The sequence below is a fragment of the Harpia harpyja genome, chromosome 4 (genome assembly GCF_026419915.1).
Source record: "Harpia harpyja isolate bHarHar1 chromosome 4, bHarHar1 primary haplotype, whole genome shotgun sequence".
Classification (NCBI taxonomy): domain Eukaryota; kingdom Metazoa; phylum Chordata; class Aves; order Accipitriformes; family Accipitridae; genus Harpia; species Harpia harpyja.
This window is the reverse complement of record NC_068943.1, coordinates 29,009,670-29,026,012: the sequence shown is the minus strand read 5'-3', so window position 1 is coordinate 29,026,012 and position 16,343 is coordinate 29,009,670. Positions and strand designations below refer to the sequence as shown.

The window sequence follows — 16,343 nt, the reverse complement described above, 5'->3', positions numbered from 1 at the left end:
TTCAGGTGAACGTGCAGTTTTGAAAAATTCTGGAAAGAAGAATGTAAGACTGCATGGGTTAGTAACAAGGACACCAGACTTGAGAGTTGAGTCCTCTGTCTCTGTCCTCCTGACGTAAGAGATTATCTTGTCCAGGCAAAGAGCTAGACAAGAACAGGCAAGTTCTGCCCTCCCTTCGGAGGAGGCTGTGTTCAGACTGGGCATGGAGGCATCCAGTGCCTTTCTACCTCTCGTGCACATCTCCCCCTAGACTGCTTAGCAGCTCCTGTCTGCGTGGCTTGGGCTGTAGAAGGGCCAGTGGCTATGAGGCAATAGGCTGGGGTGAAGCATTGACAAGATTATTGGCGACTGAGGATCACGTACAGGAGTGCAGCTGTCGGGCAGTTTGCAGTGACGGTGGAGCTCCTGAGTTGCATTTGGCTGATGCTTCCTATAGTCACTCAAAAGAGATTGCCTCTTGACTCAGGCATCTGAAGTGGTTCTGACAAGCACATCCCACCCCTTCACCTCCCTCGCTCTTCCTAGCTTGACTGAATGAGTTGTTTGCAACCAGTCAGTTGAACAAATGGGGAAAGTCCCTGGAACTTTGCCCGTTTATCTCAAGGCCATCGTTTCCCCTATAGCTGTAGGTTGAACAATGTGTATGTTGGGGAGGGAATTCTCCTCTCTTAGCTCTCTCTATGTATTTCTTAATATTGCCTTGTTTCATTTTCTTACTGTGCTGTGAAGTACTTTGTTTACCTTGGATTATAGCTTCAATTTTTTTTTTTTTTTTGGTATCTTCTCCCTTCCACCATTCCATAAATTTCACATAAATTGCCATGAATAAACTTGTTTTTCTTGCCTGTCACTTACTGTTTGCTTTATCACTAGTTACCTCTTGATGAGCTAATGTGATATTGCACAATTCTAGGCTGTTAACAGTATCAAATGGACCAAGAAATAGATGATCGTTTTCTGCCGAGCTAAATGGACTTCACAATTTTTGTCATTCTTTTCTCAGTTGTAACCAGATTGTTTTATGGCAGCATTTCCTTTTCATCACTGTTGCTCAATGTTATTTTCTTTTTGTAACCTCAGCAGGAACTTTTAAAGTAATTGCGCAATAGATTTGTACCTTAAGAGTAGGAAGGCCATTAGGAAATTGACAGTGAAATTCAGAAACACAACAAAATACACAGTTCAAAGCACCTAAAATAATGTAGCCCAGTGTTAACAGATCACCTTAAGTTGTGTGTACTTTTTTTTTTTTTTTTTAACACAGGCAAAACGATTAACCAAACCTGTATTTTTTTCAATGATATTCAAGGCACATCGTTTGAGCAGATAGATTTTTTAGTTTGTAAACAGACACAGTTGTCTGTAGTCTTACCAATTAAGGCAAATGTCTTGCTTGGCCACCATTAGCATAAATAACAATGTGTATTTATGGTGCTGTGTGCTACTTAATCCTGTGCTTGTACAGACACCTGCTGCATGCTTTTCCCTGTAGCAAGTTCACACTGTGTGTGTGTGTATACATATATGTGTATATACATGTTCATATATGTGTGTATCATATATATGTATCTTGACTGATGGAGAAGATAGAGCACCTGGAGTAAACTATTAGTCACTGTATGATGTACAGGTATGGGACTTGCTTTCAGGAGAAATAAAATGGCGTAACATCAATATGCAAATACTAATTATAGTGTGCTGAGACAAACGGTCTGGTTTGGTCCTGTCAGAGCTGTTGCTCTTAGTGCTTTGAAGAATACCTTCTGCACTGATTGGATCCAGTTCACACTTTTTGAGGTTGTCCTTTACAGCTATTTAGCAGCTAGAAGCTTTTATTTTTACTGTTTTGTTTTAAAACAAAAAAGCCAAAGAACAAGAAAGTAGCTTCAAAGTAATACTTGGATGGCATACCAGCACAGGCTAGCAGCTTCAGCTGCTGCTTTCAAAACTGCAACTACTGAGTTAATCTTAATCCTTCAGGCTCAAGTAAGTTTCCTCATGGATTAAAGAGCTGGCTTGGTATCTAGTTGAATACTTTTAATGCTTTTCTGATGGCAAGTGTCACTTGTCTTTCCTTCTTAGCTGTTCCACTTGCATTGCTGGTCTCTGTAGACTTTCCTGGGTTGAGCTGTATCTATGTGACATTTTGATTTTACTGCAAGTTTGTTTAACTGTAGGTAGTTTACTTTTTTATTATTATTTTTTTAAAAAGCTAGTGGATGCCCGCATCCTGTTACTGACACAGACATTTGTTATTTTCCTATAAAGGTCCCAGGGGAATTGCTGGGGGGGGAAGAGTTAGCACTGATAACCCTTAGCAGACTTGGTGTGGGCCTTGGTGCTGTCATTCTGAGCCTTGCACTTTAAGCTCAGTTGTTGGTATTTGCTGTGCAGCACCAAGTTCTCCAGAAGTTGGAAAGAAAGAAGCGATCACTCTAGCTGGTACTTCACCTCCAGCCAGCTCCCATTTCCATGAGCTTCTTCCTTGGGCTGTCTCCAGTTGTGTGAAACAGGAGCTCAAAATTGACTCTGGTGTCATTTGCATCAAATTTTGTGTCCCACAAATTATTATGGCCTCTGTGATGAGACCTGCGTGGGAGCCTCATGAGCAAGGATTTGGATTTGTTTTGTTATAGCAGCATTCCTGGGTACTGCAGTCCTCTTTCTTGTGAGGAAGAAAAAGCTACACATGCAGATTTTGTTCCTTCTATTACCAAGCCACATAGGAGGTGGGGAAAAGATTGCGGGCAGCAGGAACTGGCAGCTGGAGGATGCTCTGGGAGTACTGATGTGCTCTGAGCCTGATACCAGCTGGGTGACTGGAGCTGCTCTTGCTGGAGCAATCTTTGGAGCTCAGCTAGAGACCTTTCCCAGAGGACTGAGCTGAAAGGGGCCTGGGAAATCCTCTGCAAATATTCCTTCACTTGTCTCTGCTGCTGCATTAAGAAAGGGGGGGATGCAGCACCCTGTGTGTTTGGACTACCGCCAGCAGCAGCATCTGCATCCACATTGCCCCATAGCTTCAGCATCACGTAAGTCCTGCTTTGGTAAGCTTTTTGTTGTAGCTGGGATAGCCAGAGCATGGTTTTAAATTGAAGTTTTGAATATGCTGAGTTTGATCTGACTGGTCAGTGGCTAAACGCTGGCACGTAGGATTTCACAGAGCTTTAAGAAATAGGTACTACATGGGTAGAAGGACTATAGAAAGGAGGACATTCCATAGTAGATGTATAGTAGGCAACCCTTACAGCATATCGGAGGACCAGTCTTCAGAAGGAAGAGCATGCAGTATTGTGCATGGACTTGAAAGTACAAATGCTGACAGTAAATGGCTTTCCATCTGAAGTGATTTCAGCAGGGATAGAAATAAGCTAGGAGAAGGCAGGAGATGGTTATTTTTGTTTTCAGTCAGTGTCGAATATGTTCAAGAAAAGACAAGGGAGAGCTTAAGACTAAAAAGGGGGATGAGGGCAGGTAGGAGAAAGCAGGAAGGTTGGAGAGAACTTTGCAGGAGAAGCAGAAGGAAAGAGAACGATTGTCAGACACTGCGTGGCACTGTGGGCTGGAGCTAGCTGTGGGAGGGTGTCAAAGCAGTTACCCTTCCCTTCCTCTTTCCCTCCCCTGGAAATCATTTGCTTCACCAGGAGAATGTTGTGGTTTGGGGTTTTTTGTTTGTTTTGGTTATATTTGCATGACTGGAGTGTATGCGTTTCAGCTGCGTCTCTAAGTCACCATTGTCCATTGTAGTCGTTGTGTACTTTAGCAGTATAGCTGTTAATCCTCTAACATTGCCCTCTCAGCTGTACCTCTATAGAAAGCAATGTGGTACCCAAGTCTGTGAGCCTGCAACTGATGGAATCATTCCTAATTTAAACTGATGTTTTGGGAGCAAATTCTGTTGAGTTGCTTCACGAGAAGGAGCGTACAAGCCTGGCAGACAGAGAACTGTGTGTCCTGTGAGTCTGAGAAGGTCCTGACCAGACTCACTGTCACAGTGCAGATACTTTTGCATGTAGGTAAATGTATATACAGATGTCAGGAGAATTGAGGCCTGATTTACAAATTATTTAGGCTCATGACTTAGGGCGCTTCGTGAAATTGATGGCAGATATGTAGCGGGTCATGCTTGTGATGTTGGTTGATGCTCGAGAAGGAGATCTCGGATGTGATTCCCAGGTTTTCTGATGAACTTCTGAACGACTCAAAGGCAGGCTGTACAGTTTGGGAATGATAGTGGTGTTCACGCAGAGTACCTTTACTTTGGGAACTGTGTTGCTGAATTCAGGGGTCAGGTCCAGTTCTTGTTTTATTAGGAGAGCGACTGCTACCTCTTCTGGAACCGCTGAGTAAATGAAATGTTTATGATGCCAAGTGATTTTTCAGTAGTAAATCTATGATTATTTTTCAAAACTCAACGTGGAAGTGTTCTGACCCTATAATCTTCTCTAATTTTAATAGGACTTTACAGACTCCAACCCAAGTTCCAGTGGTTGTTTCACCTGGAAATCAGCAGCTGCATGCTGTAACACTCCAGACGGTGCCTCTTACTACAGTGATAGCCAGCACAGATCCAGCCGCAGCAACAACGCCCCAAAAATTCATTTTACAAGCCATTCCTACTTCACAATCTATGACGGTTCTTAAAGAAAACGTCATGCTACAGTCTCAGAAGCCAGTCTCGCCTCCTTCCTCAATTGTGCTGAGCCCAGCACAAGTTCAGCAGGTGCTCACCAGCAGCGTGCAGACAATTTGCAATGGAACAGTCAATGTGGCTTCGTCTCCATCCTTCAGTGCCACTACCCCCGTGGTAACATTTTCACCTAGCAGCTCACAGGTGGTAGCGCATCCATCGGGCACAGTGATCACTTCGGTTATTAAAGCACCAGAAGCGAAACAGATTGGCGTACAAGGTGTGGTAAAAGAAGAAGACAGTGACAAATTAGATGATACCGAGCAGTCGGAGCAGAGATTTCAGCAGCAACCGTTTGTGATGGTAGTGTCCAGTTCGAATGGTTTCCCATCTAACGTGCAAGTGAAGCAAGAAAATGAGCCATTGGAACCCAATTCATATCAATAAATTTAAAAAAAAAAAAAGAGAGACCCTGTGGATGATTATTTTCATAAATGTGATGGGACCTTTTCAGTTATGTATATATGAGTTGATTCTGAAGCAAGATTTTGCAAAGCTACTTAATTTCTGCATTTAATTGTTAGAATTCATGCTTTAGAATGGATTTTGATTTTTTGTTAATTGCTAAATGTTATCATATAAATAAAGTTATCTATTACTCATGTTTCAAAGTACAGGCGTGAAGGAACATGCTTTTTATGCTATGAAGACTTTCTCCTGAGGTTGTTGGCCAAAGTTTCAAACTTCTTTCTTACTGTACATTTTCAGTCTGTTGACAATTTACATTGCAGTAACGTTATTATAACCTTTTCTGTTTAATCCGTACGTGTATCATTTAACTTTTGAAGCAACAGTTACTTTAGTGGGACATTTTCATTCCATGTGTATGAGTTTTTTTATGATCAATTATCTGTTTCATACTGGTGAATTACACCAGTTTTAGACTTTGATAACCAGGTATTCTCTTGCATTTTTTTGCAGCACAAGCTCTTGTGTGTGCAAAATTGAATATACACTCCTATTGAGAGTACGCGAAACATTTATTCCAGTAACGGACAATGCCCTGTCGGTATTTTATATAAAAACATCAGATATATTTAATTACAGAAGCTAACAGCATCACTACAGGTGCAAACGTCTCATGCCATTTTGTGACTATGAAGCTTAACGATCTTGCTTTCTACTTCAGATTAATTTGTAAGGGGGGAGGGAAACAAAATATATACAGTTTATGCAGGTATTTGGAGATTAATACTGCTAAGAGTTCTTTTTTTGATTGTAAATAATGTACATTCAATGTCACACGGAAGTTTTTTCAGCTAATTTGTTTCCATACAAATTTTTGATAGATGCAAATAAGATCATTATGTTTAGAGGTCTAATGTTATATGTATTCATATTACAGAGTGAATTTGTATTTAAAGACAAATTTTTAAATGATGGAGCCCTCTGAACCTTGGGTCCTTGTCTTTTGTATTTTTAATTGGTTTATTATGAAAATAAATCAAGTGGAAAAACATTTTTCTGTATTTACTCTGAAATGTTTTTATATTATTACAGCGTCTTGACGATGATCATAAATAACCAGAATACACCGAGAAACAGGATAATGTGATTAATCACTGTGGGTCTGCGGTGGGATGTGTGCAGTTCATGAATCACTTCTGAACAGACTTGAACGCAACCAACATGCTGTGGGTATCCTTTGAAATCGCAGTACGGTATGTTTTTGTGGCTCAAATGAAAGTTGAGCTAAATCCAAGAACTGGACTTAAACTTCCCCTTTTCCATCACTTCCCAACATGTTACAGACAAACAATGCAAAACTTTGAATGTAATTCTGGGGTGCCATTCATCGCAAAGGTCTTTGCAGCTCGTATAACACAACTGTTGGCCCAAACTACTAGGGCTTCAAAACCTCGCGTATTGCAATGTTTCAGCAGAAGGTGGATTAAAAATAAGCATGATGCCTGTTAAGATCAGTGGAACATAAAATTAAAGGAAACACGACTTCCAATGATTGAATTCATGTAGGAGTTTTATTGATTGGTTCATGAGGCTAAATTTAAAGCATATGAGTACTAGAAGAACTAATGGGAGCAGAACTGTGGCAGAGGGAGTTTGGTCTAGTTGAATGGAAGTAACTCTACCAACCATATCAAACGAGCAGTTCTCTGCCACAGCTGCCCTGTTTAACTCCACGTTTCTTCCCGCCGACTCCCACGCGGTCAGGCTTCCACCTGCAAATCCAACGCACCCCACCCCATTTTCAGGAAGGCTGGCCCTACCCAAACCGAAGGGACCGCTGCCAGCTGTCTGGGGGGGTGGATATCTGGCAGCGTTCCCCGTAGCTGGGGAGCGCTGGCAACATTGCTAGGAATTCTGGTAAGCCTTGGAGAAGCGTACCTGGTACAGTTCTCATCCCACGGGCTGTTTCAGATAGATGAAAAGCACTGGAGAGGGAGGCTAGGTTTTTTTAATCAGACTATAAAATGGGGACTTTCTCCCGTAGTACTTGGAAATCTAAGTGGTAATGCTTGACGTAAGCGTTTTTAAATGTGGGGAAGTTGTTTTGCTGATCTACTGGAAATGTGGAAAAAAAAAATCACGCCATAAGGTTACAACTTAGCCGACAAAACTTGTCGCCACAGATGCAGCTATCACAAAGGGGAAACGATTTGTCAGCTTAGTTTATGTCAGTTGGAGAGGTGGGGAAAATCTCCAGCAGACGGTAACGCGTCTCCAGCGGCGGACTGTTGTGTAACCAATAGGAAAGGAAAATCACTCCCTTCCCCGTGTCCCTTAGGCTCCGGGGGTACACCCGCCGGGTGTACCCGTACTTCTAGCTCTCCTTCCTACGCCAAAGGGAGGGAGAAGCTGGAGTAAGTCATACAACGAGGCCTCCCATTCGGAGCTCCAGCAACCGCCGCGAAAGAACCGCCGTCCCCCTCAGCGCCGCCGGGGGAGGAAGAAGGGGGGCGGGAAGCTGCTCGTGGGTGCCGCTCTACCACCGCCGGTCCTCCAGCTCTATGGCGGGGGCGGAGCCGCGCTTGCCCGGGCGGCCGCGGTGGCCCCGCCCACTCCGGAGAAGCGCGGGAGGAGCTTCGCCCCGCTGCTGTCCCGTCAGGCCTTGCGCGGGCCGTGGCCTTCGGGGTTTGTGGGGCGGGGGCCTCCAGCGGCTCCAGAAGTTTCCTGGGGGCGGCGGGCGGTATGGCGGCGGCTCCTCCTCCTCCTCTGCGGTGAGCCTCCTCCGACCCCTCCCCGCCTCGCTCCCTTCCCGCCTCGCTCCTCTCACGCCGTTGTGTTTCCTCGGCAGGTTCTCGGACGGGGACGTCGACCGGGACCCGGGGGCAGCGGCGCAGGTGAGGGCCGGGGCGGACCAGGCCAGGTCAGGCCGGCGGGGGCTGGGAAGCGGTCGTCGGGACTTACCCGGCCGGTGTTTGAAGTTTGTCGGCCTGCCCAGCCGCCGGTGTTGGGGTGCTGGGGGGGAACCGGGGCTTGCAGCCTGCCGGGCCGGGCTTAGGGGCGAGGGGAACGGCTGAAGGGTGGTGCAGTCGCCCTTGCTTGGGGGGGGCGGGGCTTGCAGAGTGTCCCTTGGAAACAAACCTCTCTCGTGTGAGGTCTGCAGGCAGAGGGGTTCGGCACCGTTCTGTCAAAATACTTGGGCTACCTGTGTTGCAAAGAAGAAAGGCAGAAAAAAGACCCTGAACCAACTTTCTCTTCCGTGTAGGCAGATGGTAGTTCAAATAACTAAAGCAATTGCGATTTGTGGTTAAAAAAGCATTAAGCTTAGTGGAGAAAACGTGTTCAATCTTCATTCGTTTTTATTCTACCCCGATCACTTTTTTCCTCTTTTTGTATTTTGTGGGGACCAGCACCGATTTTTCGTTTCATGTCGACATGAAAAATAAATTTTTTACAGTGAGAACGCTCATTCACTGGAACAACCTCCACATGGACGTGGTAGAGTCCCCACCCATCACTGGAGGTTTTCAAGACACGACTGGACAGGGTGCTAGATAACCTCATCTGGGCTCCCTTTCCCACAAAATGTTGGACCAGATGATCTTTCGAGGTCCCTTCCAACCTGGCCTTTTCTATGATTTTACCTGTTAACATGTATTAATGTGCTTTCAAAGGTTATTTTTATTTAAAACAGAGGGTTAATGAGAAGGCAGAACTGGAGGGTGGATAAGTGTTTCTATTTAACGTACTTGGAAGGGGAGAGGATGTAAATGGATAGTTCTACTTGAATGGAGTAGGTGGCAGAAGCATAAGATGATACTGTATTATCTTTACATAAAGAAAATGGTGAAGCTAAATCTTACAGCTCTTTGAGGTTTAGGCTGTAGCTTGTTTTCAGAGGATAAATGACATCTAAAAAGCAATTTGGAATAACCAAATATATTTGGCGTAGTAAAACTAATTTAAGATCTAAAAAAAAAAAAAAGTACGTTTCCCATTGTGGGGTAAAAAATCCACCAACAAAAAAACCAAAAAAACCTCAACACCAAAAGGTCTTTGGAAGTATTAAAGAATACTATCAGAATATGCATTTGGGGTTTTCTTTTTATTAACATAGTTGCTTTGCTTTTCTAGTTTATATTTTGGTTCTTTGTACATTCAGTGCTTCAAAACAATATGTAACACATTCTGTAGCTATTATTTAATACCTGATTTAATACTGGTGTCACTTGTGTAGCCTTTTTTAAAAGGACTCAATTGAGTAGGTAGATTGTGCTTGGTAATCTCTGAACTGGTAAGTTGCATAGTTCAGTGTAGCATTTTGCTGATTTAGAAGCTTGGATCTACAGGTGGTATACCTAGTATACCATGTTTGCATGATCTTAGGTGTGGTCTTTTAGCTCATGTACTTAATTTCTAATCTGGGACACAATACTGTATAAATGGTGCTGTGTAATGCTGACACATTTGCTGACTAGACTTGTCTCCAGTTGGCATGCAATTTCTGCACTGTGTCCTCAGGACTTTTGATTCCTTGAACTCCTGGAGAGCATGCTTCAGCTTTCTGCACCTGAATCTGATACAAATGAAAGATCATCATCCATCTTTAAATAATCTCTGAATGATAAAGCTGTGAAGTCTTTAATGATGTTTTTGTCGTTTTAAGTTGAAAAAGTAGGTTACTATGTGGAGACCGAAAGCACCTTTAATTCATACAAACTCTTATCATTAGTGTGGAGGGACCTGAAAGTTCCCAATATATTTAGAAATAGATTTGCAACTTGGTCCCATGGTAAGGGCCTTTAGAGTCAACATATGTGGAAACCACATACTTGAGTGTTTGTGAGGACAAGGTCCAAGCTTGTTCGAAGTTAACTGTTGCTGATGTCCATAATCTGGAGTTCCTGGTGCTAGTTGAGTGTTACTTGGCTGTCTTCTCAAATAGCTGTGTTACATGAGTAACTTCTTTCGTGTGCGTGTGGCTGAATGAGATGTGACGACTTATGCTAAAAAGCCAACAAAGAGATGAGTTTCACGCTGTTGAAGATGCTTGGGTTTGGTTTGCTTTGCTTTCCTGGGGGGAGGGCTAGTTCTGTAGGAGGATCAGTTCATATGTTGTCTGCTGGTTCTAATTGGTGCTTCTGTCATCAGCGTAAATCACAGGAAATAACGTTTGGAGCGAGAGGTGATCTGTCACAGAAGCGACTCTGCTTGTGAAGTGCCTGTAATGTTCAGTGTTCACTGTCAGAGTCAGACCCCACTGGGTTTTGAGGATCGAAAGCTGTACTTCACCTCTCAGCATAGTATGAATCAGTTTTTATATGTGGGTTACCTTGTGTCCCTCCCATAGGGAATACCTGTAGCCATGAGTATTTCTGTAATGATGACTGCTTTTGAATGACTTTAAATCTTAGGAGGGCATCGGTACAATTAGGTGAAGTTACAATGGTCTACTGCCTGCCACTTTCTTCAGAGACCCTCAAGGTTTTAGATTTATATGCTGTACCTTCATATAGATTTGCATATCTTAAGCTGGTAAGAACTCATGCTACTACTAAAAGAAGCTGTTGGCCACTTAACTCCTAGTTGGTGTAAACGTTTTATGTGACGTGTGAAACAGAACAAGACACTGATCTGAATTAAACCTAAGGCAAGTCCTTCTGTTCTTCCTTTTTCTCTGACTTGGTGGGACAGAGTTTTGGCAACTGTGCTGTGCTAATATTTATGCAGGTTTAAAACCTACATCTTAGCTACATTCATGCTTGCTAGATTCTGAGTAGAAGTCAACTTGGCAAACAGAGTTACTGTACTGTAGTGGTGTACTGCAGTGGCTTTGGAAGACTTACTGTCTTCTAGCAAAGAGAAGAGCATCTCTCACTAATAAGGACGGAATTGGACACGCTCTTTCCAGGTGTGTTCGTCAAGTCCTGATTTTATTCTGTTGTGCAAAAGTCAAACTTTTCTCACAGAGAACAAAATATAATTATTTCAATCTGTATACCCAGTGATTCCCCTAACAAGGGACTACTTTATGCTTATTTATATTGTGCAGCAGTATTTCCTGTGAGCCCTGTGCCCCTTAAGTCTTTTGTTCTTCTGCTTTTGTGCTCAGCATAAATCGAAACAATCTCTTATGCTCAATAATATCATGTAATGTGTTATTTCATCACGTGTCACAATGCTTTGAGCATGTTATCCCCACACAAGTGTTTTGACTTACTGCATGTTGACTTCCAAATGCCTAATACTGCAGTGCTTCTTCAAACCCAGCAGACCTGTGTACAAATATGCTGAGAATTATAGGAAAGTCTTTGGAATGTAGAGGATCACCTGTGCATTAGACTTCATGTTGAAGGCATTTGAAAGTCCTGTTTCCTTCTCAGTAAGAAACAGGCTCCCTGAATTTGATATAATTGGCAGGTTCCTTGTACTTCAAGCTCTGATGTTTAAGCTTTGTGGATGAGAACTGATCAACAGGTACGGTCATGCCAGTTAGGGTATTTTCTTCTGAAATGTCTATTAGTTGATAGAGTTTGGTACTGTATTTTTTCATGGGGACTTCCGAGGTGCCATTTCATGGGGTTTTTTATGTGTCTTTACAGGAACTGACAACAGCTTTGGAAAAGAATCCAGATGATGCCGAATATTATTGTCAACGAGCTTATGCTTATATTCTTCTACAGAAATACGCTGGTAACATCTTCAGACAACACTGAGAATCCTCTTACAAGTGTATTATAACACGTTCTTTAAAGAAGATGTCTTCAATCTGAAGTGAAATATAGTAATAAGAGAAAGTGTTATCTGTAACTTAATGTGCTGCTTTTACAGTTAGTGCATAATTTTATAGTTTGTTTTCGATTCTTTTGTTTCTGCAAAACTTCCAGTGAATTGGGTACTTTGCAGTCCCAGCTTTCCATTCGATTTTAGTCTGCTATTATCTTGGCAGCTTTTTTTTTTTTAATACTCTTCTTAGGCAGATTTTAAGCTTTTGTGTTGTAAGCATCTTCCATCCTTATGTTTTTGGTAGAGACTGAATCCTGTCGTGGTAGGAATGTGATAACTGAGTAATGCCTGGGAAAAAATTTTAACTGAATAACTGAAGATTTGATCTATTTTTTCTTTCCAATAAAAAACAAACGAACAGATTCACACTTCAGATCTAAGTCAGAGTATTTGACTAAACCAAAGTCAGGCTACATCATATGTAGAGCTCTGCAGCTGAATGAAGGGTTCATCTGTAGCAGTTGTGGCTAGATTCAATTCAAATGGTGTGATTTGTTTGCAAGCTAAGAAAGCTAACATAGTACACCTTAAAAAATTTTCACTACTGAAAGACTCACAGTTCACTGCTTTTTATAACACATTATTATATTCCTCACCTTTAAACTTCCAACAGATGCAGTTGCAGATGCAAAGAAGTCCCTGGAACTCAACCCCAATAATGCTGTAGCGCTCCTTAGAAAAGGGTACGTGTCATATATTGTACTTTGTGAATCTTGCGATAAATCTGTAGGGCAATACTAGTATTTGGATTATGGCTCTGTACAAGCTTTTTGCAACCCCGTGAATGAATAAATTTAATGCCATACTGCTTGTAACCCATCTGTAATAAAGCTGTGGTTATAAGAAGCGATTTAGTTTGGTGTGGTTATCTTAACATCCTAGCCATTTCAAAAACACACCTCTTAGGTGATTTAAATTCTTACATTTGTAATTTTAACCAGTATAGTGTGTGAACTAAGGATGTCGTGATCTTCAGAATGTGGATTAGACTGAAAAGTAATTACTGTTTCCTTGTGTTTTTCTTTGTTCATGGTAGGTTAGGTGAATATCATATCAAAAACTATGCATCTGCTTTAGAGTCTTTCAGAGAGGGACAGAGGTTGGACGGTAAGTATTAAAATTTCTTGTGTGCACACTACTCCTTTGCTAATGAAAAAAAACTTTTTAATGCTTTAGTTGAAAGTGAAGACCAAGGATTTCTTGGGGTTTTTTTTTTTGGTTTTTTTTTTAAAAAGGTTAATGAATTAGGTGCCTGACTTCAGATGTCTAGCTTTTGGGAAGGTTTGTGCAATCACTGCATAAAAGTGTAAAACTGCTTAAAAGCGTGTATCAAAGTTCTTAGCAAGTAGTATATGATTTTTTAATCTTTTTAATTTTTTTTTTTCTTTATAAAAAGGGGGGTGTTTTTCTGCTTCCTGGGGGTCTTACAAATAAATGGTGTAATGGTATGGCATTAAGTGTCGTAGAAAAGTTTCTGAACAGGACAGGCTCCTTACACATAGCTGGAATTTCTTCTTAAACTGTTTGATAGACTGGTCTTTAGAAAGCACATGCAACTTGATGGGTATTCAGACTGACAAAATGGATTTTTACCTCACGTTACATATTGCTTAATTACAGAAGCATATTTATTATATCTCTTTTTTTATTAAAAGTGTTGGCTTCCCACCTGGATGTGGGCACTTTTTAGTTTGGGAAGAATTAGAGCTTTTTTTTTAAAACCTGACTTTATTCTAGAAGCAAGAAAGGAGTAGTTTAATACAGAAAGCTTTGGTAGAAGACATGGGGAAGCATAAAACAAAGCAATTGCAAGATGGTTGCGACTCCTTTCTCTTCCCTCCTATCCCTCATTTCAAATAAAACCCTCTCCTCATTCCATTCCCTCCCATCCCAACAGTGGAAGGAAATGGTAAGAAAAGCACCTTGAAGGGTTACACAGAGCAAAGTGCACTAATCTGGTAAGCATTGTCATGGTCTCAGATCTTTCTAGTATGTGGTCTTGCCTGTAACAGTGGCTGGGACCTGAAAGTTAAGCAAAAATTTAATTTCTTTGCCTCTCCCAAATAAGCGAATATAAGAAATTTCCTAAAGTTCTTTCAGTTTTGGTAGTTTGCATAACTAGGTAGTCTCCACTGGTTTGTACGCTAGAAAGACAAGTGTGTCTTTGCAATCTAGCCAAGTTCTTTGTTTAGTATTTTCCCATGAAAGAAAGTGATTCCCTCCAGTGACTTCTGTAGCTTTCTGTACTTGATAGGTGATTTCTCATACATCTCCAAACTCATCACTCCTGTATTTAACTGAATGACTGATCTATATTTTTTCATATTCCTGCCCCACCCCAAGAAACCACTATCAATTTGAGGCTTTTCATGTGCATGGATTTTGTCACTTTTCTAGTTGGTCAGTTGGAGTTGTTCAAAATACAGATTGTACACAAAATCTCAAGCCAGAGCATCACTTTTTTTAAAATTCTGTTTAACCTCACATCCTACTTACGTAGTAGGGTGCAACAGCAAAAAGAGCTGCAAGTATCTTTTTAGATAAGTTGGTGACTACCAGGATCCTCTTAGCTTATTCAGAATCCCTGAAATACAGCACAGTGTTTTCCTGTGCTGAATTGCTTGACTTCTACCTGTTTGAATTTAATTTGCCATTGTTTTGCTGCTTACCCAGTTGAAGTGTTTCTGAAGCTCCCCAGTCCTTCCTGATTACTCTCTCATCTGACGATCGCTTCCGCTGTGCTTCCCGTATCTCGTTACAAAATTCTGTGACCTACTGTGAGATGAGGAGTCTCCTGAAGGCCTTTTTAAAAATACGGATTTTTAGTTGAGTCTCTTCCATATATTACCTAATTTGCTGGCAAGTTTATGTCAGTAACAGAATTTGCCTTTGCAGTTCTGTGGAATGTTTGATAGATCCCAGGTGAAAACAATTGTGAGCATAAGCATTTTGGCAAAACAATTAACTTCCAGTTCAATGCAGCTAGTGCAAAACGAACAAAGCTCAGAGGGAAAATTTGCCACATACCACTAAGCAGGTGATAAAGAGAGAAGAATTTAGCTGTTGCTGCCTCAGAGAGAGTTGCCGTGGTGGGGAATTCTTTGCTGGCAAGGCCGGTTTCTTTGCCACATGAGGGGGCAGAAGTACACCAGTACATGTTTCTCTTTCCTTGTTGATGTAAGGGCTGTTTTACATCTTAATCTGGAATGCTAATAATGATGAGTTTCCTACTTATGCTCATTAGTGGTATGACTGACAGGCCCAGGGTATGACAGCAAGCTTCCCATTACCCACCTACAGGGATATCTAAATAGGACTTGATGTGATTAATTGCTGAATGTGCAATGTTTCTTTATTTTATAAAATAACCTTAGGAAGCGAGATTCCTTTCACTCAACTGTGAGACTAGACACATGTGGATTTTTGGAGTTCATTAATTTGCCTTAGATTGAAGAAGCAGTGTGATCTCTTACTCTTCAGTATGTTATGTGGATTTGGGACAATTATACTCAGATTTTCTTGGTTTTTTTTCTGTGACCACCTAATGGATTTAGTAAAGGTGGAATGCATCAACTTTATAAAGAAATGTCTTCATAGGTGCTTTTCTTGTGTTCTAAGAGTTAGTAGATTTTTCAGTAAGTGAAGACCCAGTTAGGTTTTCTGAACTAGAAAGTTATTAATAGAAGTTGTTGGTAAGTTCTTTGGGATGATAATGCAGTTATAGAGCACAAAAAAAAAAATTCTTTTGCCTCAAATTATAAAATGTGCTGGGATGCAGGGAAAGAGGCAGTGGTTGGTGAGGGGGATCTTCTAGGAAAATAGGGAAGATAACACTGGACCTTTCTTTTAAAGTTTGTGTTGTATAGCAGTCTTGTCATAGGCCATAGTTAAAAAGAGAATTCCTCACATGCTGCTACAAGTCAGAGGCTGGATCAGTGGAGATTTGACTCATTTTTCTCTTTGCTTGGACTCCTGAACCTACTTCATTTAATTTCACTTTTGATAAATAAACTTTGTTCCTGGCTGCAAAACTTGGGAGTCTTTTTAGGGTATGGGTGCTAAGTTTTAAAATTACAGATTAATTTAGGTTGCAGGGAAGCTCTGGAGCTAATCTAATTCCGTGCCCTGGCCAAGAGCAGTATTAACTTTGAAATTGCATGTGTTTGCTTGGGTCCTTTTTCTGTTGATTTCCAAGTATCTCCAAGACTGAAGATTTCACAGCCTCTTTGGGCAACCTGCTCCAGTGTTTGACCACTCTTTTAGTAAAAATTTTCCTTATCTAATCAGAACTTATTTACTGCATCCTGGGTCCTTTGCCTCACTTCCTTTCCCCATGTACTTCTGAGGACAGTCTGCGATCAGTCATCTGAACACCCTAAGTATACATTAGGTAATTGAAGACAGCCCTTGGATCCCCCAGCAGAACCCTCTGATAGTTAATTTTGGTTAATTCCATCTGAAA

At 41.4% G+C, this 16,343-nt stretch overlaps 2 protein-coding genes across 9 annotated transcripts in view; both read left to right on the top strand.

Annotated features, from left to right (window-relative positions):
- Positions 1–6,151, top strand: part of ELF1 (E74 like ETS transcription factor 1) — a 94,335-nt gene extending 88,184 nt beyond the window's left edge. For all 7 annotated transcript variants that reach the window (XM_052786044.1, XM_052786045.1, XM_052786048.1 and 4 more), the window contains one exon: positions 4,459–6,151. In XM_052786044.1, the coding sequence (XP_052642004.1) occupies positions 4,459–5,077 (619 nt within the window). In that variant the 3' untranslated portion in view covers positions 5,078–6,151. The remainder of the gene's footprint in view (positions 1–4,458) is intronic.
- Positions 6,152–7,779: 1,628 nt separating this feature from the next.
- SUGT1 (SGT1 homolog, MIS12 kinetochore complex assembly cochaperone) overlaps positions 7,780–16,343 on the top strand; it is a 33,848-nt gene continuing 25,284 nt past the window's right edge. The window contains exons 1-5 of one of the 2 annotated variants that reach the window (XM_052786035.1): positions 7,780–7,869; positions 7,947–7,992; positions 11,698–11,788; positions 12,495–12,564; positions 12,918–12,988. In XM_052786035.1, the coding sequence (XP_052641995.1) occupies positions 7,841–7,869; positions 7,947–7,992; positions 11,698–11,788; positions 12,495–12,564; positions 12,918–12,988 (307 nt within the window). In that variant the 5' untranslated portion in view covers positions 7,780–7,840. Of the gene's footprint in view, positions 7,870–7,946; positions 7,993–11,697; positions 11,789–11,894; positions 11,926–12,494; positions 12,565–12,917; positions 12,989–16,343 lie in introns of those variants that run through there. The other variant, XM_052786036.1, reaches the window with a different exon arrangement.